The sequence below is a fragment of the Miniopterus schreibersii genome, assembly GCF_964146895.1.
Source record: "Miniopterus schreibersii genome assembly, chromosome: 4".
NCBI classification, from domain to species: Eukaryota; Metazoa; Chordata; class Mammalia; order Chiroptera; family Miniopteridae; genus Miniopterus; species Miniopterus schreibersii.
In genome coordinates, this window is record NC_138105.1 from 96,464,783 (window position 1) to 96,492,190 (window position 27,408).

At 37.6% G+C, this 27,408-nt stretch overlaps 1 protein-coding gene and 1 pseudogene across 3 annotated transcripts in view; one reads left to right on the plus strand and one right to left on the minus strand.

Annotated features, from left to right (window-relative positions):
- Positions 1–500: 500 nt before the first annotated feature.
- Positions 501–27,408, minus strand: part of UBTD2 (ubiquitin domain containing 2) — a 44,385-nt gene continuing 17,477 nt past the window's right edge. For both annotated transcript variants that reach the window (XM_081134100.1, XM_081134099.1), the window contains exons 2-3: positions 16,497–16,733; positions 501–3,152 (exon numbers count right to left, since the gene is read on the minus strand). In XM_081134100.1, the coding sequence (XP_080990226.1) occupies positions 2,755–3,152; positions 16,497–16,733 (635 nt within the window). In that variant the 3' untranslated portion in view covers positions 501–2,754. The remainder of the gene's footprint in view (positions 3,153–16,496; positions 16,734–27,408) is intronic.
- Positions 12,030–12,481, plus strand: LOC308555699 (small ribosomal subunit protein uS19 pseudogene; annotated as a pseudogene). Its single transcript has one exon. The product of its transcript is annotated as a small ribosomal subunit protein uS19 pseudogene (transcript).

Sequence of the window (27,408 nt, forward strand, 5' to 3'; positions counted from 1 at the left end):
ATAGCAGCAGCACCTGGAAACTTATAGAAATACAAATTATTGGGCCCCACTTAGACCTAACTTGGAGCCTCTGGGGGAAAGAGTCCAGCAATCTGTGTTGTAATAAGCCTTCCAGGTGATTCTGATGCATGCTCAAGTTTGAGAACCGCTGTGCTAGAGGATCTTTAAAGACACCCAGAAAACTGGTAATAGGTATTTCCCCTGGGAGAAGAAATAGGAGATGAGGAACAGAAGTGAAAAACAGACTTTTCACTTTGGTATGTTTGAATCCCCCCCCCATGCATATGTATCACCTATTTTAAATAAAAATTTATCAACACCTGCCACTTTGATCCAAAATGAAATGGAGCTCAGTGCTTCTGAAAAACTGAATTAGGAGTTTTGGTTTACAGCACAATTCTTAAAAGAAAAAAACAACCTATTTTAGACCAAGATTTCAATGCAAAAGATAAAGCATATCTATAAATGACCATGTATAGTTTGGCATAGCAGAGCCTAAGTCTGGTGATAATAAACTTCTTTATTGAGCTGATGTTTTAAAAAGGAGGAAAACCTTTTTAGAGGCTTATTAGAATGAGGCAGATTACCCTTACTGTTGAGAGTAACAATAATTAAAATTAAACAAAAAAAAAAACAAAAACAGAAAAAAGGCAAAGACAGAAAAATTGAACTTTTTCTTTTTTTAAAAAAGCACAAAACCCTACATACTAAAATTGTACACATCAAGTATTGGTCCAATCTTATATTGATCTATTTACAATTAAACAGCACCATGGTTTTCTCACCTAGGTTAGTTAAACATGCCCAGAATTTGTTATTCAAAGTATATGTTCCTTTAAAATAAACTCTTGAGAGCTTAAATCCTCAACAAACAAAAAAGACCTTCTACCAATCATAGATTATTGATATCACCAAATTTACTTAAGAAAAATAGGTTTGAACATTTTTTCCCCGTTAACAGACTTTGAGAGATGTTGCTATTTAATGTGGCACACGAACAAAAACTGTTTGATAATGGGGCACTGTACTCAAAGACCTTCACATAGCTCCACCTCCATATATAAAAAAAAACTCCTTTGGAATTAATGCTGCTGTATCCTCTTAGATTTAGATTCAATTATTAGCAAACCCAAATTAAATGTAGCCACAACCGTTCAAATAATCGCATTAAAAAGGGAAGTAGTTAAAGCTCTCAGAAACACAATGTTACAATTATAAATATTATTATATCTAACAGGCTATAGGAAGTTTAATACCATTTTAAACATTACCTTTAAACTAATTAGCAGTTTCATTTTGCCATTGAATTAATAATGGTGCTTCACATCCAAATAGATGTGGAGGTTTATTTCCCAACTGCATATAGCTTAAGTGCCTTCTTCCTCTAATTTTCCATCTCATGGATTCTCAGGGGTACAGTGATCATGTGGTAGCCCCCTCTCACTAATGGAACCAACCTTGAAAAGGCTCCAAATTAAATATAATCCTTGGCAGCTTTATTCCAGTCACAGTACAAAAGAATCAGGTTATCTCACCGGATTTTTCAGTTCTCTATAATCCAATGTGCAGGTGGTTCTTAATTTGCCTCTTTGCTAGGAAAGATGAGAGGGAAATTGTCAACCAGCATAACTAAGGTAACAGTGACTGGAAAGCACTGAAGTATAAAGCAATGTTTCACCATTTGGTCTCATTGCTGATGTTAAAGTGACATCAGTAGATCTTTCATATTAGTAATTTATGAGTTGAAATTTCTTCTCAAAGACTGAAAATAGGCACAATTCTCCCAGGCACAGATGAACTGGGTTTCCTTACACCCTTCCTGCAAATTGGGGAGAAGAGAGAATGACTTCATTGCCCTGCAGAGGGAATAGCTGTACTTGGTTCCTTGCATTCCCTGGCCCACTATCCATGCATTTGGGGCACAATTAGCTCTGCAGAGACCCAAGCAGAGTAGAGAGAGCAATTAAGGTATGATACAGTATGGACCACCTAAGCCCAGGTAGGAACACGGCTTCGTTATACAGACATTTCAAAATGCCTATACAACAAGAGAGCGAGAGCCTTTTCCACTGAGTATCAGCTGAAAATCAGATCTGATTGCACTGAGTAAATTATTGCCTAGTGTTCCAGAAGTGCCTGCCACCAATGTGCTGGAAGGCATCAAAATTTAGTGTGAAAGTAAATAAAGAGCTCAACATATGGGGATGGGAAAGCAATACTGAAACACAATTTGCCAGTCTCTGATCCTTTTATGACTAAATATTAATTGAGCAAAGAACTAAGACCAGAATAGAAGCGAACCTCAGATACTGCTCTTTCCAGTTTCCATTTTAAGAAGCTCAAGTCTTATAACTGTTATTGATGATTTCTGGAAATTATATTTGATTCATTTTTATAAAAACTCTGTATTCACAAAGTCCTTGGTGATATTCTTCATGGGTGCAATGTTCTATTTACAGTCCAAATCATTTAAATACTGCAATTACATAGTTGCTGGGTGTTTTAAAATAAATGGCTATTTCTTAACTGCCCTTCAAATTAGAAATTGTAATTACATGAGTCTCAAAGGCTAGCTCTTTGTGTTTTATTATTTTTGTTGGTCTCCATCACAGATGGAATTTTTCACTGATAATTCCTCAGAACTAAATCCATTACACTGAATTCAGAGCAGTGAAAATAAATTTCACGCCATAGAGTAGGAAACAACAATAAAAAGGAGCGGGAGGGATCTGGGGACCAGCCAATAGGACCAGCTCAGTTCTCAACTGGTGTTGGGTTTTGCAAAGGTTGGCTCATTATAACCTGTACAACATAGTCCTTTGGGATCTTCAGCTCTTCCAACTTCATTTTGTCAGTGAGAGGTCTGCCAGAAAAGAACCACCGCTGACTACTCGGTTCCACTCCCTCTGCTGCATGGAGCCGCCTCTTCATGTGGTATACTGTGTCTGTGCTGCGGACCACAAGTTTGAGGTCTTTGCCAGTGGAAAGGCGCAAACGGAGCTGACATTCATATCCAGAATTGGGAGGTGGCTCAGGAATATCCAGAGTCTCTACGTCGCTCTTTTCTTCTATCATGTTGATAGGTGGTGCCAGGCAATAGACTGGAAGCTGGTATCTGTTACCCAGCTCATCATAGCACTCTGTAAGTGCACCTTCAGGAAGAAGATATGAAAAAGAGTTTAATCTCAATGAATGCATTTTTGTTTATGCCTTGCAAAATACTCAAGTATCTCTTGCTAGTTTGCCATTGCAGACAAAAATATTAAAATAAGGTCAGCCACTGTCAACTGACCATCGATGATCATCAGGGCCCACCACCAATTATTTTAATGTTTATCCAATTTTATATTAACCAGGACCCTAGCTCCTTACCCTCATCTCTTCTAAGTTATTTCATACCTAATTCACACTTTCATTAAAAGATAAAGGAGGCCTGGTCTGTCTGGCTTAGTTAGTTGAGTGTCATCCCATGCACCAAAAGGTCACTAGTTCAGTTCCTGGTCAGGGCACACCTCTGGGTTGCAGGCTTGATCCCTAGTAGGGAGTGTGCAGAAGGCAGCCGATCGAGGTTTCTCTCTCTCCCTCTCCCTTCCTCTCTAAAACCAATAAAAACATTTTTTAAAAAGATAAAGGAAAAGAGCACACAAAATTCAAATTTATTAATATCATTAATGCTTAGACCAAATTAAGGGGAGATTCAAATTACATTAGGATATCTTTTTAAGAATCAGCTACCTTAAAAAAGTAAAAGAAATGATCTCTAAGCCTAATTCACCAGAACACAAGTGTTCTAAAAAACAGTTTTCTTAGTGCCTAGGCCCTTACAGTCCAAGGAGATCACAAACTCAAGATGCCACTGGCTCATGGCTTATACATGAATCTCATTAGCACAAGTACCACAGGAATGACTGAGGTGTTTTATTAACCCCAATTAGTCAATGTTAGAGAAGCTACACATTAAAAAGAACAAAAAGGATATTAAGTTTATAACCAGCTGGCTTAGAAGGAGGAAAAAAGCATTTATGGTTTAAAAGAAGGTATTAATGACTAACTTTTTTTATAAAGCATAAACTGCATTATAATTACCAGGACTTCCCCTGGGGAGCTTGAAAGCATACTTAATAAATGTTTTATTGTAAGGTTATTCATAATGTGTCCTTTGCTCAAACTGAAACATTAATGTTAGCTGATTTTCAATTTGGATAAAAAACAAAAATATCTATCATATTCAAAGCACTTAACACAATCTAATAAATATGGGGAGTGGGACACTGAGAAATGGTTATCAATGAACAAATGAGTTAATGAGCTGATCTCGGCAGTCATTATCAACAAGCTGAAAATACAAAGCATCAGAAATGACACTGGAACAGTCACCAACCCACCATGAGTTCAATCAGGTCTGACAGCTAGTTATATAATATGAGCTGGGGTGAGAGCTAAGTCATCAAGCATAACACATATGTATGTCCCTTTTCCTCTGTTTAATGATATTGCTCAGCCTATGCTGTTCACTAATGAATCTGAACACTGCTATGACACTGTAGAAATGGATATACTCTAAGCACAGTTGTAATCACCAGCAGTTCCCTACACCAGTAACTAGTAACCATCACATTGCAATACCAATGTTACTTATAAACAGAGATATGGTCAGTTAAGCAAACTTCACTATTTATATACTTTATATAGCCTAGTTCTAAGGCAAAGAAATCTACCAGTGTTTTTCACATGGGTTGGCTATCAGAATAATAAGAGAAAATGAAGAGTTCACTAAAGACCCACCACCTCTATTAAGTGAATACCTCCAGATACATATCCCACTGATATTGGAGGGTCAGTCACATCAGCCTGATAGTTACAAGAATGTATTTATATAATTGTTCTGCTAGAAAAACATTCTCTTAGGCACCATTCCAAGTCATAACCTTTGGAATCAGGAAACCAAGACGAAGTTCCCAGCCTTGTTATTAACTAGCTATACAGCCTTGAGCAACATTCTTTAACCTGAAATATCTTTCTCAATCAGCAAAATGAGGTAGTATCAAACTGAACTCTACAGTGGTTTCCAGGTTTGCACACATACTGCTCTATCTTCATGCACCACAACAGATAAAAATAACAGGACTACAAACCAAAGCAGTCAAACAGCCTACATTTTTAGGCTCCCTAGAAACTAGGACGAGAGGCATCATGGCAGCCTTTCGTACTATGCTAAAACAGCAGTGCGTGCCAACCTCAACACATGTAGAATCTAACAGGCACTTTGACTCTTCCTAGATCTGAATACTCACTCCTCCATCACAATGAAAAGCTGAGTCTTTTCTCTTCTGCCCTTAAGCCCAACAAATAGGGTTCAGTTTTCAGACTTCAAATGTGTAAGAATAAAAACTCCACGGAAGAAGAACAGGTAGAGAGCACAAATCTGTGATGCTGGAAATGAGCTATCTAGACTCTGTATTGCTCAGAAGCTCCCCATATTTCAATATTTTTAGGAAAAGTAACTTGTATTTTATTTAACACAAAGTTTTCTGATTTACTCTTTTTCTTACTTCTGCCTGTCAAATTATAAACTGAATTATAAATATATTCTAGAGTTTTAGATTAAAGTAAAAACTAAAGAGGGGAAAAATCCAGACAGTAAGTGAAATGATTTAATTTGATTTTACATTTTTAGGTTATAGTATTACAGGTTACCCTCTCCCCAAATTAAATATCAGGACCATAAACTATCAGTAAATATAATCTGTGCTTACAACATAGTCCATAGCTAAACATACCCCAAAACTTCCTATCAGAGCAGAATGACTCCTCTGTAGGCCCAGACTCTTTTGAATAAATACTCCCAATCCTCCACCACATAACATTTTGTCTTTATTAAAGACAAAACTGCTCTGCTAACGGTGATCTCTATCATATAACCTCTTTAGGACTTCAAAAGGATCACCAGAAAACAATTCTCACACAGAATCACTGCAAGAACATTTACTAAACACCTGGAAGTGTGCAGGACATGTCACTGGCACTGAGGAGAGGTTACAAGAAGGTTCTGTCCTTGACCTCTAGGAGCTTATAATCAAGGTGAGCAGATACAACATACCTACCAAAGATTTAAGTACAAAATGATATACCAAAAATCAAGCGTAGCAGTTAAGATATGATACAGCAGAAAAGTGACTAGAGCCCTAGCCAGTTTGCTCAGTGGTTAGAGCGTCGGCTGGCAGACTGGAGGGTCTCAAGTTTGATTCTGGTCAATGGCACATATATCAGTTGCAGGCTTGATCTTTGGCCTCAGTTGGGGCTTGTAGGGGAGGCAATCAATCAATGTGTCTCTCTCACATCTATGTTTCTCTCCCTCCCTTCCACTCTCTTTAAAAAGCAATGAAGCCCGGCCAGGCGTGGCTCAGCGGTTGAGCGTCGACCTAGGATCCAGGCAATCGGGATTCGATTCCCGGTCAGGGCACATGCGCGGGTTGAGGGCTGCAGCCGATCAATGACTCTCCTATTGATGTTTCTCTCTCTCTCTCTCTCTCCCTCTCCTTTCCTCTCTCTGAAATCAATAAAGATATATATTAAAAAAAAAAACAACAAAAAAAACAGCAATGAAGACCAAAAAAAAATCCTCAGGTGAGGATTAAAAAAAAGGAAAGAAAAGTGACTAGAGTTGATAGAGCCAAGGAGCAGAAATTCTGTAGAAACAGTGTGTTCCAGGGATGACACAGTATGTAAATAAAGGGCATGCTAAGAAATAAGAATGATATGTAAACAAGAATTAGTAAAAGGTAAGTAGGGAATAGCAAGTGGCTCTGTTGAGATGGAACATAGAATCTGTTTTAAAATTACTACATAGGTGGCAAAGGTGAAAACCCGATAGAGGAATTCAGGAGTTTAAAAGACATAGTATTATAAGAAATTACTAGAAGTGGCTAATACAGGTACAAAAGTCATATCCAACAAATACTGAGTGCCCATTATATATATGCCAAGCAATATTCCAGATGCTAGGGTCATGTTAATGAACAAGATAAAGCCTGAAGATTATTCCCTAATTTGTATGAAGTGAGAATGAATGACTAGAATCAGGGGAACCTGCTAAAATAATTGCCTGACTATAGCAATGGAAGAAATGGATCTGAGGGAATCAATGGTAACTGGCAGGACCTAATGATAGGTTATATATGATGGAAAGCAAAAAGAGAAGAATCACCTAACTAGAAAACGAGATTAACAGAGAATTTAGGATTACAAGAATCTTTGCTTAGTTTTTTAACTGTGCCAGGTTCAGTGAGATACTATGTTTGAATTATCTGCAGGTAACTGAAAAAGCATAGTATTGGGTAAAGGGGAAAAGCAGTCTGTACAATAATAATTTCAAATGTACAAGTTTAAATATAAAAGCAAAAACTTAAAAGTGCTTCTACTGTATCTATATGAGATCATGGGTGTTAAATAAACTTACTGCAGTAATCACTTCACAATATGTGTAAGTCAAATCATTATGTTGTACACCTAAACTTATGCAGTGATGCAAGACAATGATATGTAAGAAAAACTGGAAAAAAGGCGTACTTACTAGTTCCAGCTCTAACCACTTTACATACATCAACATTTAATCCTCACAATAGTCTTTAAGGTAAGCCTATTATACTTGTTTTGTAAATGGGACAACTGAAGCAGAAAGAAGTAACTTGCCCAGGGTCAAAGACAGTAGGTGACAAAGTGAAATAATCTGATTACTGAAGAAGAAAATGTATAACATAGGAATACGACTACTGGGCTTGGTTCTTAGGTTAGTGATATGGGCAATGGGAAGGAGAAAATGAGCCTGGGAAAAAGTAAAAGAAAAAAAAGGCAGAGGACCAATACAAGAGGGATAAAAAACCAAACATGGATGACAGGGAGCAAGAAACCAACAGTCTAAATGCAGTCCAACAACATATTTGCCAGTGATATCAACTAAAGGTCAAAGAAAGAACTGGAAGATAAGGCAGAAGAAAATGGTGACAAAGAGAAGCTTCAATGCTGTAAGGACACCTTGTGTAGTGACAAAATGGACATATTACTGTCATTGTTTCATCTACAATATTTGTGAGGAATGTGCGAAACACAGGGCATAGTTAAAAGATGGAGTTTTGCTTTAAAGAAACCCTGTGTTTAAACACAAAGAGAAAGAACCACTCTAAAAGTTGGTAATGTAGAGATTTGTCTACCTTTCCAAATCACTTTCATCTACGCTTGCATTTGCAATTTTAAACAGGTTTTAATCACTCCCACTGGCCACTGAGGGTGCAGTTCATTTAGCAATTCTTCTAGCTCTAAGGAGTTCTAGCCAGGCTTGCTTACATTGCTCACCAAACATCCTCTGTGGAAGGACGCACTCATATTTTTTTCCTTTCTCCTTGCAAACCCACTGTAGACCTGGAGTCCTGGTAGAGACAGATGGCCATCAGGATAAATGACTGCCAGGGCCTCACCTCCCCAGGTCAGGAAGCCCTGAAAGAACCCCCAGTATGAAGAAAGCTGCCAAGGCTCCACCTTCTGTTCTGGGTTCATACATAATTTCCCGAAGTTGCTTTTATTTTTCTTCTATCTATATGATTAGCTCAGATGTTCTATTTTCCTTAGTCAACTGTTTTCTATAGCTGTTTTTAATTAGGCTTCAAAATACTTCACAAAAGTACAGATATAAAACTAAATTACATGCCAAATAATAAAAATAGATTTGCAAAATGCCAAGTATTTAGTAACACTTCACTCTCTCACGCAGTCTTTCAGGTTAAAAAGGAAAGTGTCTTTCTAAGCACTCAAAGGCCTAACTCCTTATCCCTCAATCCTTACTCCTATAAGACGGCAACTCAGTCTTAAAATTTTTACCACTTGGAATTTTTACATAAGCAAATGTGTAAAAGTTAAAAAATAAATCAAGTTTTACATAAGAAAGGTTCTGGGGAGGATGGCAGGGCGCAGCTCAGCGGATGAGCATCAACCTGGGATCCAGGAGATGACGTTTCAATTCCCGGTTGGGGCACATGCCCGGGTTGGGGGCTTGATCCCCAGTCGGGGGCGTACAGGAGGCGGCTGATCAATGACGACTCTCTCATCATTGATGTTTCAACTCTGTTTCCCTCTTCCTTCCTCTCTCTGAAATCAATAAATAAATATATATATACATACATAAAAAGAGAGTTTCTGGGGATATGAACATGCTATCTTTATTGTGATGACGGTTTCACAGGTGTACATATGTTAAAGCTGCTCCAACTATACTTAAATATGTGCTGTTTCACATACTTCATATACCTCAATATAGTTGAAAAATTTAGTATTCAAAATACACTGGCAATCTGCTATAGAAAACTGCCCTCCCAAAATTAAGCAGGCAATGTCCTAGAACTTCAAGGCTTTTGTCGCATTGGGGGTTTCTTACAAAGCCTGTGGAAATATAATCTTTATTTCTGCCTTCTCTTTTCTAACTGATCCAAAAGGCACAAAATTTGCTTTTCAATGAACATGATTTCCTTTGGCAAAGAAAGGTCCATACACAGAGCTGAACATAGCTGAAAAGGACAAGACACTGAAATAACAGAATGAATGTATACGAATGAAAGAGTGGGTACACCTGTGGAGCCTGATGGAGGTACAGAAGACTGGAGAAGCAGTGAGTCTAATAGAAGGAGCAGTGGAATTAGGTGAATCACACCTAAATTTTAATTTAGATCCTAATTTTGGACAAATCAGTCTGTTTCCCCTAAAGGATTACTTATCCAGCTCACAAAGTTCTTGTAAGGATTAAATAATAAAACATGCAAAAGTGTCTGGTATATACAACAAATATAGAGAAAACACTCAGCAACGTTGCTTCCTTTAAATCTCAGAACCAGGCTTATGGGGAAGAGCTCACCAATAGCAGTATCACAAGGGATCAAAGTTTCAGAAAGTTTGAGTTCATTGCTTTCAGCTTCATGGGGTTCTCTACAAATCTGTAGCACAATAATGTCAAAAGGGTCATCAAAATTACCATTCATCCTGATATTATGAGCAGTCTTTCAGAACTAACAAACTGCAGGCTCTTTCATGCACTTTGCTGAGAACTACATCAAGCTTACATCTGGTAGTCAGGCTTTAAGAGAAGCAGGTTTAGCTATTTCATCCCACCAAAATAGCAATTAAGATTGGCATTCGGAAGCACCAAATTGATCATCTCTTCTAGCAAGCACAGATGAAAAGTGGCTTAGCTTGTATGTACTGCTGGTCGTACACTGGTTAACCCATTAATAACAGCTTCTGTAACATTCTGCCACATTTCTAGGGGGACACTGAGTTTTCCAGCTCTTTAAAAGGGATAGAGGAACAAACCAGAGGCACTTGGACACCGTGGTTCATTTAAAGCTGACGTGGCTTTATAAAAGAAGTTGGTATAGTATATTTCCTGGGACCACATAATAAACCCTGCTTTCTCTCCACCCCTACCACCCAAAATGGCAAAAGGAGGTCTTCTACAGAGATAAGCCTACTGACTCAGGGACAACCTCCTGCCTCAGCTATTTTAGGGACTTCATACTGCTAATTGAAGGAAAATGGGTGACAGCAGCAGAAGAGTGGATAAGTTTACATTTTATAAGTCCAAATCATTTTTGTTTCCTTGAGGATAGAGAAAGGGATATAACAATTAATTTATATCCCTTAATCATCACATCCTTTATTAAGGCTCTGTTTCACTACTAAACACAACAGTCTGGTAAAAATCCTGTCTCCTATGTATGTGCAATACCTTCATACTTTCATTCCTAAGCTAAAGCTTATCAACTAAGTTTAGTAAATGGCAAATTTTTATAGGGATCCTTAAAGAAACCAGAATTCATGTCCTGCTTTTTTCTTTTTTTAACATTTTTACTGATTTTAGAGAGGAAGGGAAAGGGAGAGAAACATCAATCAGATGCCTCCTGCATGCCCCCTACTGGGGATCAAGCCTGTAACCCAGGCATGTACCCAGACAGGGAATCAGCCAGCGACCTCTCCACAAATGGGATGAAGCTCAACCAACTGAGCCACACCTGCCAGGGCCATGTCCTGCTTCTTAATGGGTGTCTGACACACTTAAGGGAAATAGAAACAAGGCCTACACATGAGTTTCCTGCCTATCCATGTTTGAGAGGATCCATCTATTTCTCTTCAGAATGAAAGTGTATCATTGTAAATTACAACTGACCCTTGACCACCACAGGGGTTAGGGGTGCCAATCCCCGTGCAATTGAAAATCCACATATAACTTTTGACTCTCCGAAAACTTTACTAATAGCCTACTGTTAACCAGAAGCCTTACAGATAACAATTAACACATATTTTGCATGTTATATGTATTATATACCAGATTCTTACAATAAAATGAAGACACACACGCACACACAAAAAAATAGAAGAAAATGTTAAGAAAACCATAAAGAACATACATTTAAGGTATTTATAGAAAAAAATGCACATATAAGTGGACCCACGCAGTTCAAACCCATGTTGTTCAAGGGTCAACTGTGTACTACATAGTGTGGGGAGGACTTCAAATGTTAGATATGAAATTAACATTGAAGATTATTTGTGCAGTCACTTTACAGAAAACAGATAAAATGACGAGCATGTCATTAAGCTGCCTTAGTTACCGTTAAATTCATGACTTGAGTTCAAAATCCCCATTCCATGACTTACACCTTGAAAAAAAATTACATAACCTCTCTGTACTTCAGTTTTTTCAGCTGTTTAAAATGAGGGTTGTCACAGGTGATTATTACAGGCATGAGAAATAACATCAATTCAAAACATGAGTTATTAGTATTTTACTATTCCTGATTCTCAGTCCAATTGTTCTTTCATCACGTTGGCTCCCTAATACATAGAAATACTCCATTTAACCTATTTATAAGTGCCTTAGTCTTGAAAAAGGGAAAGAAGTTCTGGGCAACTCCTGTCTCACCTATATTTTGAAGATGATTTTTTAAAAGTTGAGCTTGAAGATGCAGAGTGGGTGGTCCAACAAGATGGCAGAAGTGGATCAAAAGAAGAAGCAGACCTTCCACAAGTTCACCTACCCCGGCGTGGATCTCAAACAGCTGCTTGGCACGTCTTACGAGCAGCTGATGCAGCTGTATAGTGTCCGGCAGCAGTGCTGGCTGAACTGGGGCTGTAGAGAAAGCAGCGCTAGCTGCTGAAGTGCCCGAGTAAGGCTAAGAAGGAAGCACTGCCCATGGAGAAGCCAGAGGTAAAGACGCACCTGCGGGACACGATCATCCTGCCCGAGATGGTGGGCAGCATGGTGGGCGTATACAACAGCAAGACCTTCAACCAGGTGGAAATCAGGCCTGAGATGATTGGCAACTACTTGGATGAGTTCTCCATCACCTACAAGCCGGTGAAGCATGGCCGGCCTGGCATCGGAGCCACCTACTCCTCCCACTTCATCCCTCTGAAGTAGCTAATAAAAGCACAGACTTAACCTAAAAAAAAAAAAAAAAAAAGTTGAGCTTGCCCTGGCCGGAGTGGCTCAGTTGTTTGGGCGTCCTCCCCTGTATCAAAAGGTTGCCAGTTCAATTCCTGGTCAGGGCACATACCTGGGTTGCAGGTTTGATCCCCGGTTGGGGAGCATACAAAAGGCAAAGATGGATGTTTCTCTCTCTCTAAGCATGTCCTTGGATGAAGATTAATAAAAAAATTTAAAAAAGAGAGAAAGGAGTGTTATGTCCCAGGATCTCTTCAGATTGTCAATCTATGATCAGTTCAATAAAAACAGATGTAGAGTGAAGTGATAGGCATGGCAAAGGTATGGGATGATGTTAAACTAACTATGTCCTTACTGTTTTGGTGTCTAATTAATACTATTGTTGTTACTGAATCAACATAATCTCAAAATCTCATTAAGCACACATATGTTCAAGGCAGAGACCCCTAAAAGCCAAAAAAATACGTTTCCAGTACATAATACATCCACAAAATTATCAAAATCTATAATTAAAGATTTTGGTGCAAGGAATTTACTTGTTAATGTCCAAGTTCAAGAAATACAATCATACAAGCACTACTATTTATTAAGTGCTTTTGGACTATGGTAAGCAATTTCCATGCGTTATCATCACATTTAATCAGTACAACCACCTTATGAGGTAGGTGGTTATGATCTATACTTTACAAATGACAGAACTGAAGCTTATAGAAAAGCGACTTGTCTAAAGCCACAGAGCTGTAAGAAATATAGTAGAGGCAGGAAGTTAAGGCTAGGACTGATACCAGAGCCTGAGCTAAACAATAGCTAAAGTTTATGCAATATTTTAAATTCAAATTACTAAGTACTTTAGAATGTTTAGGGTGTAACACAACAAAATGTGTCCAAAGTAAAATTTCAAATACGTAATTACACCAAAAAGATGAAGGGGATTTCAGCAATATCACTGAGTAGGTCTAAGTAAAAGCATGTAACTAAATAGTTGTTATAAACTGATGGTGAGTTAGGGTGGATGAGAGAATATAATTCAAAAGCCCACTTAAGAAATATTACTGGTAAGTTTCACATATGAACAACAAGAGAATTCAATCAAGGGTACCAATAACAATAATATCAATACCCAGAAAGTTATTATAAGGCTTTGAAAGAGGAAAGTTTAGACATCAGTCTAATTCTTTCATGCTAAAGTAGAATATATTCCTTAAACATAGAGGGGGAATAGAGGCTCATCCAATGTTCTCAAATTTCCAAGAATAAGTCTCCCTAATCTGCTAGTTGGTGGGGCTGGCAGCAACATTACTTTTCTTGGCAGTTCACATGGATAAGCAGAAATGAGGGCCTGGAGTCTTTAGAGATCTGAGACCCTATCAAACAGGATATGCATGGGCCCCTGCCTTACATGGAACAGAGCTACTTTGCCTCCATGAACTTGTAAACAAGGCCTCAATTTAAAGAACATAATCAGATCTTCCAATAGGTAACTATGATAAGTACAAAGAAAGGAAGTCAAAGTTACAAGGTTCTGGATCTCAGGCTTCTATATTAAGACAATCACAGGTAAACAACAATTCTTCCCCACCCCCCACCCCACCCCTACTTGCAGGCCTATACAAAGACAAATATATTCTGTTTTATTTTAAGTCTTTTAAAATATGTCTTTATTGATTTCAGGGAGAGGGAGAGGGAGAGATAGAAACATCAATGATGAGTGTGTCATTTAGCAGCTGCCTCCTGCACACCCCCTACTGGGGATCGAGCCCACAGCCCAGGCATGTGCCGAGACCCGGAATCAAACTGCAATCTCCTTCATCATAGGTCCATGCTAAACTGCTGAACCAAGCCGGCAAGGCAAATATATTCTGTTTTAAAAATACAGGATATAGGCATTAAAAAGAGGATGATAAAACTACTTGTGCCTGGCTGGTGTGGCTTACACTCTAACCACTGAGCCAAACAGGCCAGGGCTATCTCTTTTCCACCTTTTGCTAACAGTTCCCAATTTGTTTATGACAAAGGTCAAAGCATTTCGGGGACTGAAATCTGGTGGCATGAATTATTCTGTTTAAAAAGATAGGAAGGAGCACCAGCTAATGTGGCTCAGTGGTTGAGCGTCGTCCCATACACCAAGAGGTCACCGGTTCAATTCCCAGTCTGGGCACATGCCTGGGTTGCAGGCTTGATCCCTGATCCCTACTGGGGGCATGCAGGAGGCAGCCAATCAATGTTTCTCTCTCCCCTCCTTCCTCTCTAAGAATAATCAATAAAAAGTATATTTAAAAAAATGTTATTTGTAAAGGAAGGCCCTTCCCTTTACACTATATAAAGGTAGTATTTCAAGACAAATTATAGAACTCTAAAAGGTAATGGAGCAACATGATGTCCACACTCAATCATATAAGAGGTAAAGAATTCAGACTATCTATAAAAATAGTGACTAGAGTCATACTGAAATAGCATTCTATTATAAATTTTTCTATGTAGAAGGGATCATTTTTATTTTTACACCTGTGTAGAAACAGTGATCTATATACAGTGGGTGCTCAGTAAATGTTATTAACACAAGCCCATACTAATAAGCTTTCATAATAAAAAACAGGATAGCTATAAAATACATACGTTTTTAAAGTTTCTTTAAAAAAAAAAAAACTTTATTGATTTTTATTTTATTATTTCTTAAAATATATCTTTATTGATTTCAGAGAGAGGAAAGGAGAGGGGGAGAAAGAGATAGAAACATCAATGGTGAGAGAGTCATTGATCGAGCCCACAACCCGGGCATGTGCCCTGACCGGGAATCGAACCCCAATCGTCTGGATCCTAGGTCGAAGCTCAACCGCTGAGCCACACCCAGCCAGGCTTTATTGATTTTTAGAGAGTAAGGGAGAGGGAGAAAGAGAAACATCAATGTGACAGTGAAACTTTGATTGGCTGCCTCCTGCATGCACCCTACCAGGAATCGAGCCCATAACCCGGGCATGTGTCCTGACTTGGGAATCAAACCAGCAACCTTTTGGTGCATGGGACAACACCGAACCAACGGAGTCAAACCAGCGGGGGCAAAAATTTTCCTGGAAGCACAGTTCATTCGGAAAATTAATGAAGATTTAGAAAACTGGGAAAGACACTAAGTTAAAAACCTTTTATTTGAAAAAGAGTCAAAGGATGTAAAGCAAATGATTAAACAGTGAAAGGCATTGTTCCTCTGAAAATGTAGACAAATAAAGGAAGGTAATGAAAAAGGAACAATGAAGGTATAATAATGAATAGAAAACTGCGCACAGGTGAATATATATAGGGGGCTAAGGAGACAACTTAGAAAAACATTAACTTGTAACACTGAAGAGAAAAATAAATTTATAAATATAGCAATAAAAAAAACAAATAATACAAAATTACCACCTAACTCTCAGTGTAGCGTGAAATTTTTTTGTGTGTGTCTAATCAAGGAGACCAAGCAAGAGGATATTCACAGGTCCAGCATATATGTGTCCCTGGAAACATTTAAAGCTTTCACATTCCTAAGCAAAGAAGAAAGGTTTCTAATAATGTTCAGAGCTACAATCATAGAAAACTGTCCTTAGGATGTGAGACTCAATTCTAAGTTTATCCTAAAATTAGGCTTGATGAGAAAGTATAATGACTAAAGGAGCATCACAGAGTCTCTACGTCTTCTGAGATCTAAATGTGAGACTAACACTTTAGTGCTGGTAGGAAACCAGTGAAGTAGAAGCTCTAGGAGACTGAGACCTTGATGGAGAACTAGGCTATATAGAAGTTAGAAAATACAGGTTAACAAGTGAGCAAGAGTTCTATTTCTTGAGATTAAAAATATAAACACATCAAGTAAACCTATGGCGCTATAGATATACAAAGAAGCAAAGAAAAATGCTCCTTTTTAGGAAAAAAAAAGGCAGAATAATGCATAACAAGTAAAATGAACACTTCCCATTTGGTTTCTTGCCATCAGACATGAGCTGAGCGTTCCACTTTGTCCTTGAGGATCACCTACCATGTGGTAATGTAATGTTTGCACCATCAATGATCGCTTGTGCCAGTTCATGATCATTGCTCTCAAAAGCATGTGCTGCAGCCTTCAAGGCATCCCATATCTCTTTACGGCCTTCAAAAGCTGGTGCAGTATCCCAAAACTCATCCCTCTTGCTGCGCAGCTGTCCATCTGTCATGGGATAATCGCTTTTCCATTTGGGTTTCTCCTTTTTCAAAGGCTGATTGCGACCTAAAGCAACTGAGAAGAAAAATAAAAGGCTGACATCAAAACCAAAATTTACAAAAGATGTATTAAAAATTATCTGATCATTCCTTTTTGATTCTTTCATCAAAATTATAGCTAGAAGTTTACCTACTAGCTAATTTCTTGCATTCTGAAATTCCCCTAGCCTAATTTAAAACTACAAGAGCAAATGGAGACATTAGAATGCTCTACTCCAAACTTCTAGTGACAAGTTAGTAGCTTTTTTCCACTCAGTATTCCTTCTCCAAAGGATGATTTTAAAAATTACCTAGAAAAATAGTATTAAGTGTCTCACTAGACAATAATGACAGGATTTAAAAAGAGTCAAAAGAGTGCCATAAAAGAGAGATACTTTGAGAAGTGAGTTACTAGGAAAAAACAAATTGCAACAGTAGCTTAATCTCAGGACCCCTGGACATATGAAGCCAGCAAGGAACTACTGAGAAATGGCAGAAGGAAAAGACTGCTTTGCAGTGAGAAAGGAGAAGCTAAACTACCAGCTCCACAGAGAAACCTGATCATAGGAATGCTATCTCTAGCATCCCCCTCTGGACTTCAGTCAAGGAACTCTGAACGCCTTGCTCTGAAACTCAAACAGTAGCTAATTTAGAAAGGAGGGAATCAATGGGGGGGGGGGGGGGAGTACCTGTAATGCTTTCAACAATAAAGATAAATTTAAAATAAAATGCTAAAAAAGGGGGGATGAGGAAAGGGGACAGAATCAGTGCTTCACTCTTTAGAGGAACTAGGATCAGAACAGGTGAGAACACCCAACCACAGGAGCAGAAGAACTATAACATCCTACTCTAGTTTCAATCCAAGAGGAGAAGAAAAAAAGGACAAGAGTCCACTCCTGTTTTGCCGCAAGTGGCAGCACAGCTCCTTAGAGAATGTTACAAAATAGAAGTGCTAGAACAAGTCCGATGCAGCTTCTCTGCACCCAGATACTTACCTGGTACATAATCACTGATGTCATACTGACATACAGTGATTCTTACCTTATACAGTACCATAGATAAGAAATAGTTTTATAGACGGGAGAATAGGTAATAGGAAGACTGAAACTCAATAAAGTGCTGGGTAAGAGTAGGTGGGACATAAATGACAGTGCAGGTGGGAAGGAGAGGGTGTACATCAAAATTCAATGTTCTATATTTAATTGTAGGAAGAACACGAATTTAAAAGAAATTACTCCCAAAATGGTTCTAAGGAATCTATGAAATTAACCACTCCCTCACTGGCCTAGGGCCAAATGAAATTTGGGCTATTCATTACAGAAATAAAACAAAATTACTCCAAGCCCTGGGCAATCTCTACATCCTATACCAGACTATGTTCTGGATGACAGGACCAACTAATGCTGCAAAGCATATCTGGTTCAACCCTTAGATTAAACCATGCTCTCTCCACCCAATCTGGCCACTTTATCTCCAGGCAGCACACATCAGGTCTTGTCCTCTCACCTTCAGAGTGGCACACCATGCCACTGCCAGCTGTTTTTCTCTTAAAACACTCAATACTTTGACTCAAAGTACTTTTTGGCCCTCTAGCTTGTCCTAGTGAAATGCAAACCAGCTGAGTTCTAAAAGGGTGTAGATAGCAGAGTAGGAAAACTATTTAGTAGCAAGTTTAATTCAAATGTGAGAAATACAATCTACTAATGACCTTTCACTGCATCTTCCAAATAATACAGATAAATGCAGGTAGAGCATTATTCTCCAAAAGGTGTTTCGTATGTGTCAGATAATCACAACCCACCTCCTACCGATTCCGCCAACAAGGTAAAATGAAAGGTAAATTTTATTTTCTGCTACATTAACCTTTAGATAAGTCAGAAATAGTTTGGGGAATACACTGAGTGTTAGTTTACTGAGCAGGGAGTGGGAGACAGGATGTGCTGGGCAGATACCTATTTTAATAAAGTTTCAGGTCTACCTGAGTAGTTCTAAAGAACTGTCTAGCCTCATCTGTATTAAATCTATTGGAGAGATAACCTGGTATAATTCTGTCATTAAGAGAACCACAAGGCAAAGAAAAACAGCAGCAAAACCTGCACAACCTCAGTACTTAAACCAAAGAAACTGAAAAAGGCCCTCAAACAGAGGAACCCAATAGAAAAACTATCTCATAATAAAGGTAGAAAATACTTTGGAAAAAGTAAAAGCACCCTCTTTATAAATATGAGGTAGCTTTACTGCACATCCCCCTATCTGTAGAAGCATAAGAACAAAGTGCCATAAAAAGGATAGATGATACATTTTGCTGCATAAGGATAATCATCATTCCACATCCATTTTCAAATCTATATCCTGTCAAAAGTTCCAAAGTAATTACTTTGCGCAAAAGTAAATAAGACAAAAATATATGTTTGTGACATGAAGTAAGCTTGTGTTTATCTGTCTGGATCTTCATTATTTTTCCCAATACAACAAACAAATGTAAAAAAGACTATCTGACTAGCAAGTGTCCATTATTAAAATACTTAACACTCTGCAACATAAAATATTATTTTAGAGAAATCAATGAGCAGTGCAGACTTTTCACTACAAAATATGAGGTTAAAAGCTTCATATTAAAGAAACTAAATGTAGTTTATTGCCTAACTTATCTTTGTTAAAAAAAAAACACACAACATTTAACAAGGCATTTAAACTATGCTCCCATGAATATATATATAAATATTTAGGGTCGTTATGAGGATTTAATAAGTTAGTATTTGTAAAGCACATACAATAATGATTGGTATATAATAAAACTATAAATAAGAATTTCAGTAAACTTTCCTTAATCTTAAAAAGAATTGTTCTATGATTGTCATGTACTTCCTGTGCATTTATCACAGTACATTGCCTAAGAATTTGCTCACCAAATCTTGTGTTTTGATTTTAGCTGATATCACAAACCTGCATTTCTAAAAATAGTTGGACACAGAATTAAGCCTAGGAGCCAAGTAGCTATGTTTGCACCAAGTCAACCATTTTCAATTATGCAGAACCAGATATAAAATATGTATACTCAATTAGATATTTTATTCTCGGAAACTTTCCGCTGTATCTGTTTCACACATCTGACTCCTGACACTAAAAGAGATGCTCAGTATCATTCACATACCTGGGACTAAGTACTATGCTCTAACAATGAATTTAAAGACAGGAAACAGCTTATTCCCCAAATTTGTTTCTAAGTCTTTAAATTGCAGGCAAGCAACCATACTTAAGTTTTATTCCGTGGTTTAATATGTAACAAAAGATTAAGGAATTCTAATTTTTAAAAAGCAATCTAAGTTACTTCAGAAAATACCTTTTTTCTATCAAGCCATATTAACTTCATAAACTTTGCCAAAAACTCATTTTCCTCTCTGAAGCCTCTTAATCATATTCACATACTCATCTTTCCTTACAACCTTTCAACACTTCTTCCTACTCTGTGACAAATAAATAGCTCTAACATGGAAAAAAACAAGACTTGCATCTCAGATTTAAAATAGCAACATAATCTCAAATATTTTTATTCCACAATTGAATGCATTTTGCAAAAAACTAATTTTGACATTTTATTGACTGAAAACAATGATTTCCAGCCCTGCCAGTGTGGCTCAGTTGGTTGAATGTCCTCCCATGCACCATGAGGTTGGGGCACACGTCCAGGTTTCAGGCTCCATTGCCAGCAGGGGTGGCTAATCTATGTTTCTCTCTCATGGATGTTTCTATCTCTCTCTCCCTCTTCCTTCCTCTCTAAAAAAAATCAATAAAAACATATTTTAAAAAAATAATAAAAAATAAAAACAATGATTTCCAAAGTGAAATAAGTTTATAGTCCTTTTGCTGCTTTTGGCCTGTCTTTGAAAACCCTGACTTAACAATCAGTCTTCAAATGAAGAAACAAGAGGCTATAATGCACAGATAAGGTAAATATCAAATTATGACTCAAGGAATAATAGGTTTAACAGACTGAAAACTGGAAGCATCAGTTTCCCTAACACACAACAGCCCACAGGGGGTAAAAAAAGAATAAAGAGATCACCATCAAAGGACAAAACGTTGTTTCAAAGAATTCTGAAGGCTTTAAAGCAGCAAGGACTAGGTCTGAGATAATGCTCCTATATGAGAAAAAGAGTCTTAAGATCATGAAAATAAAAGGGAAATTTTCCTGTCACTCTAAGAGGTAAGAATAGATCCTACAGAACCATTTCATAGCAGATTGTGCTAGCCTAAAAGAATATTTGCAAAATATTTTATTCTCATGTAAATTTAGAATGCATGATATATACATACACATATAATATATATATTCCCTTTATCTAAAGCAACAAACTGCCAAAATAAAAACTGGGATATGGGGATTAAAATGCCTAAAATAAGAGCATTAACATGCCAGCAGTCATTATCATACTCATATCCTCTCTACTGTCTGAGAATTTCGAGGTGAAGGAGACCTTAGATAGTACAAGCCACCCTTACATACAGGAAAGTTAAGACCTAACAAGGATAAAAGACTTGCTCAAGATCAGAAAGAGCCAAGACTATGACCCTATGATAGATTCAAAGTCCCGGGCTCTTACCCTTATGTTATCCCATGTCTTACCTGGGCTGAGAAATGTGCTTTATTTTACATAACCAATCAATAACAAAGGTTCACTCAAAATAAAGCATGTGGTGAGTTTTTTCTAGTAGCACTGATCCACCTTTCCCAGGCTTCACTGTAACCAATGGAATATCTGATTGGACAAAGGAAAAGCTAAGTGGAAAGCACCCAGTTCACCAACCCCATCCAATCTATCACCTAATTCATTTATTTGGAGATAGCTGGGCTCAACAATGAGGAATCCTACAATAATGGAGGTAATGCAGTTTTCTGGTCTATTAGCTCCAACTTGTAAGTATTCAGCCTCTATAACAGATTAGGCACTAGAGATCACATGTATGCATGCTTATCTAAGCATGTCAGATACAGTATTTTTAGTGCTATTTTATAATAGAAATGAGTACTTTCACTATGCTTCTATGCTCAAGTTTATAAAAATAAACTATGCAACTAAAGCATAATTTATTTTTTAAAATTTTATTTATTGACTTTAGAGAGAGAAGAAGGGAGGGGAGGGGAGAGAAAGGAGAGGAGGAGTGATAGAGAGAGAGAAACATCAGTCGGTTGCTTCCCATACCCAGGGATCCAACCGCAACCTGGGCATGTGCCCTGACTGGAAATCAAACACAATGCCTTTCAGTGTTTGAGATGATGCTCCAAACAACCAAGCCACACCAGCCAGGGCACATGAAGCATTCTTATCCAAAATGTTTAACTTGAATCTATTGTAGAAAATACAAAAGATAAAGGAAGTTTAAACATCTTCATATAATGCCGATATACCCTGGAGGGCAAAATGTCCCCCAGTTCAGAACCACTAGGCTATGCCAAATAAATGGACAAAACATGAACCTTGGGACCTGGTATGGAGAAAAAGTTATAAAAGACACTTTGGGACAACTGGATAAAACCGAATAAGACTAGGTTAATAGATTAGAGGATCATCTCAATATGCCAAGGTTGCAGGTTCGATCCCTGGTCAGGGCACATACAAGAATCAACCAATGAATGCATAAATAAGTGGAACACACCAATGTCTCCCCTCTTCCCCCCGTAAAATCAATAAATTAAAAAAACAATACTATAAAAAAAAAGACTAGATAATAGATGTCATTAAATTAAAAAAAAAAAAAAGACCTCTGACCCACTGATAATCCCTTGGATAAGATTTGGATTTGGGAGAGAAATTACAATATTAACCTAGATCCCACTTGGCCCCAAAGATCCAGGACAGCATAAGGATGCTGTTTGTGTCCGGACAGAAGTAAACCTTCTGAGACTTTCTTTGATAAACTCAAAATTCTTCAGGAATATTCCTGTGAGCATTTAGAAGACCTTATAGGGAATGACGTCTACCACTCTGATCGTCATATCATGGGTAAAGGGTAGCAGTTTCCCACAAAATGCTGCAATTCTCAGAAAAAAAAATAATAATCAACAGAGAATGCTTACTATGATCCGGCCACTGTGCAGAGTGCTAGCTATATATTGTCCCACTGAATCAACTCAATAACTCCATCCTAAAATGAGAAAACAAACTTAAAAAAATGAAGTACCTAGCTGGGGAAGGGGCTAGGGAGATGACAATAATACCTATTTCATAGGATTGGTACAAGCATGTAATGAGGTAATACTTCTCATACAACTAGATCAGTGCCTAGCATATAACTGGGATTCAAATCCAGACTGACTGACTCCAAGGTTCATATTCTTAGCCACTAGGACTATAGTACCTTATGGCTTTAAGAGTTAACTAGAATAAATTGTCAACACAGTCCCAGACTTTGACCTACCCTCCCAAAGTGAAACTACATGATCAATCCATCTGTAAGATCTTGGGGCTCCATGAAGTTTCAAAGGTGTGAACCAGTGCTTAGGATGGCATACCAAGTTGGCACTGATCCTAAGTGCCCAAACAACACACTATTTCCCAGCATACATTGATTACCAAAAGTATGTTGGTGCCATTCCCAATCCCACTGCCAAGCAAGTACTATTTCTTAAGAAAGACATTAGCAGTCCATAAGTTTCTTTATTTAAGATGGTCTCCATTTTCAACCTGAAAAGTCTCCATTGCCTAAGAAATTATAAGGTTTACTAAGAGCCTGGCAAAAATGTGGGTAACACACTTCACTTGAAATTTTGTTCATTTGCCAAGTCCTTCTCCTTGAATGTGTTTCTAAGTGCAGTCAAAACCTCTTGGATTTTTTAAAAATGTTTTTATTGATTTCAGAGAGAAAGGGAGAAGGAGAGATAGAAACATCAGTGATGAGAGTCATCAATAGGCTGCCTCCTGCATGCCCCCCACTGGGAATCAAGCTGGCAACCTGGGCATGTGCCCTGACCAGAATCAAACCGTGACTTCCAGGTTCACGGGTCAGTGCTCAACCACTGAGCCACATCAGTTGGGAAAAACCCTCTTGCTTTTAAGAACAGGTAAGAATCAGAGTAGGTTCAACAGAACCATAAAACATAATAATATTTTGGCTTGTCCAAGATTTTGACATAAAATCCACAGTGCAGAAATGGGACTCAAACATCAAATCTCTACCTCCTTACCAAGTTATAGAGAAAGAGTTATTTGATGTAAACATCACAACAGAGAAACTACCAGAAACTGTACTGCCCTTGGTTTAGATTCATGGGAAAGGAGAGAGACACCTTGGATGTCATTTAATCCTTTTAAATTTCATCTTTGGCTATCACCATTACAAAATCCCAAGCCTAACTTTTAGGTTATTTAACTGCACTGTTAAAAAGGAAGTACTACCAGTAAGAAACACTATATTCTTGCAAACTACCTACATAAAGCCTTTGGAAACTTGCCCAATGACAGAGGGATTCCCCTCACTCTAGTTTATACTGCATTTCCTCAGATTAAGTCCTGGGATGTGCATCTCTCACATTATTGTGGTGACTCTACTAATTCCTAACTTTAAAACAGACAGCCAAGCCAATTACTGACCACCCTCCAAAAATGAAAAGCTAACAATGACATTCCCATTACAGCCCAAAGTGGGAACATCAGTAAAGGCAACTGCTCCGGAATCCGTGGCTGCGATAACCTCAAAAAGCACTTCACACTTTGCTGAACATATGAACCCATTTTTGTTTACTCTCTCTATACACACAGCCATACACCCTGAGTCTAAAAGGTGTATTCCAAAATGTTTATGTTCGGTAGTAGGATATATATGACTTACTTCTTCCTAAGTATGCTTTTTGACTTTTTAAATGTTTTTTAAAGAATTTTTTAAAAGCTTTAAAATGAACATAAATATAGTAAGGTTTAGCTTTAAACAGGTTCTCATATAAAACAAGAGATTATACATAATATTTATAGCATGTATATTATATGTGTATATATGTATTTATATGTGTATATACACATAGTATATGTTATATATAAAACGTATATAAATGAACATCTATATAAAAGTATGTGTATTTGTATAAGAATCAAAAGCTTTAATTATCCTCTCTTCTTACCTAGAAGGAAAAAGTAATCTACAAGTGCTCCAATCTGAACTTATGACCAGGTACTGATTTAGTTTGGCAATGTTATAAGTAACTTTTAGGTTGTATCAGGAGTAAACGCAAACATATCATTAATCAATACTTTACTGTTTGTTAAAATTGTCTAGCATTTCCGCCCAAGATTTTACTACAAAAATAACTTGCTAATGTGTTTTATACTTCCTATTGATTATTAAATCAGAACTATTTATCAATGGAAATAATTTTACTCTACATCTTAATTTTCTTTAACCTCCCTCAATGTTTCATCTGAAAATTTCTTTTTCCTCCCTCTCTGATAAATGGTAAAACTTCCTACCCATAAGACTTTCAGTATTCATCCTTGTCCCAAATTTACTGAAAGCTACAAAGCATTATTTAAAAAGATGGAAAAAAGTACAATAAAATGGAAAGATATTCTATATTCATGGACTGGAAGAATCAACATAGTTAAAATGTCCCTATTACTCAAAGCAATATACAGATTTAATGCAATCCCCATCAAAACCCAATGTCATTTTTTAAAGAAGTAGAACCCCCCCCCAAGAAAATTCAGATTTGTATGGAACCACAAAAGACCCTGAATAGCCAAAGCTATCCCAAGAAAAAAGAATGAAGCCAGAGGTATCACACTACCTGACTTCAAATTATACTAAAGAGCTACCGAAATCAAAACAGCATGGTATTGACAGAAAAACAGACACACAGACCAATGGAACGAAACTGAGAGCCCCCAAATAAAGCCACATGTTATATGGGCAAATAATTTTTGACAAAGGAGTCAAAAACACACAATGGAGAAAAGTAAGCCCCTTCAGTAAATGAGGCTGGGAAAATTGGAAAGCCACATACAAAAGAATAAAGTTTGTCCCCATGTAAAAAAATTAATTCAAAAAGGATCAAAGACCTAAATATAAGATATGAAACAATAAAGTACATAGAAGAAAACATAGGTACTAAACTTATGGACCTTGGTCTTAGAGAAGATTTTATGAATTCGACCCCAAAGGCAAGGGAAGTAAAGGCAAAAATAAACGAATGAGACTTTATCAAACTAAAAAGCTTCTGCACAGCAAAAGAAACCGCCAACAAAACCAAAAGGCAACCAACCAAATGGGAGATATTTGCAAACAACAGCTCCAACAAGGGGTTAATATCCAAAATATATAAAAAACGCATACAACTCAACACCAAACAAACAATCCAATTAAAAAATGGACAGAGGACCTGAACTGACATTTCTCCCAAGAAGATATACAAATGACCAACAGATATATAAAAAGATGCTCAACTTCACTAGCTATTAGGGAAATACAAGTCAAAGCTACAATGAGATACCACCTCACACCTGTTAGAATGGCTGCTATCAACAAGACTAATAACAAGTGTTGGAGAGGTGGTAGAGAAAAGGGAACTCTCATTCACTGCTGGTGTGAATGTAGACTGGTACAGCTACTGTGGAAAACGGTATGGTGGCTACTCAAAATTTAAGAATGGAATTATCATATAACCCAACAATCTCTCTTCTGGGTATCTACCCAAAATCCTTGAGAACACTTCCTCGCAAAGATATTTGAACCCGTGTTCACTGCAGTATTATTCACGACGGTCAAGATATGGAAACAACCAAAGTGTTCTTGGATAGAGGACTGGATAAAGAAGATGTGGTACATATATACTACAGAATACTATTCAGCCATAAGAAAAGATAAAATACTGCCATTTGCGACAACATCAATGGACCTTGAGATTATGTTAAGTCAGTCAGAAAAAGCTAAGAACCATATGATTGCACTCATATGTGGGATATAAAAATGAAACTCATAGACACAGACAACAGTATAGTGGCTACCAGAGGGAAGGGAGGTGGGGAGGGTAGTAAAGGGTAACGGGGCCAAATATATGGTAATAGAAGATGATTTGACTTTGGGTGGTGGGTGCAACAATGCAATACACAGATGATATATGACAGAAATGTACACTTGAAACCTATATGATCTTATAAACCAGTCAACCTAATAAATTTAATTAAAAAATAATTAAAAACCTATCTTTAATATTGAAATATAAATTGTCCCTATTTACTATTCCCTTATTAAAATGCTTAAGGATCACCTGTTACAGAAAAAGAAGTTACATTTTTCAGTCATTTGCTTGCGCTATGCAGTTACATTTTAATTTCTAGTCAGTACATTTAGTGTTGGTGCATAGAAAACAAACATACAAACACATACAAGAACCTGTTTTCTACCCCATGATTGACCAATACAGAAACCATCTCCTTCTTGCTTCCAAGAGTATTACATTTCATTCAATAAAAGATTAGCAGCCCTTGCTAGCGTGGCTCAGTTGGCTGGACCATGGTTCTGTACACTAAATGGTTGCAGGTTTGATTCCCAGCCAGGGTACATGCCCAGGTTGCAGGTTGGACCCCTGGTTGGGGCACCTATGGGAGGCAACCAACTGATGTTTCTCTCATATCAGTGTTTCTCTCTCTCCCACACCCCTTCCTCTCTCTCTAAAAAAATCAATTTAAAGAAAGATAAGCAAGTTCAGCAGGCGTGGCTCA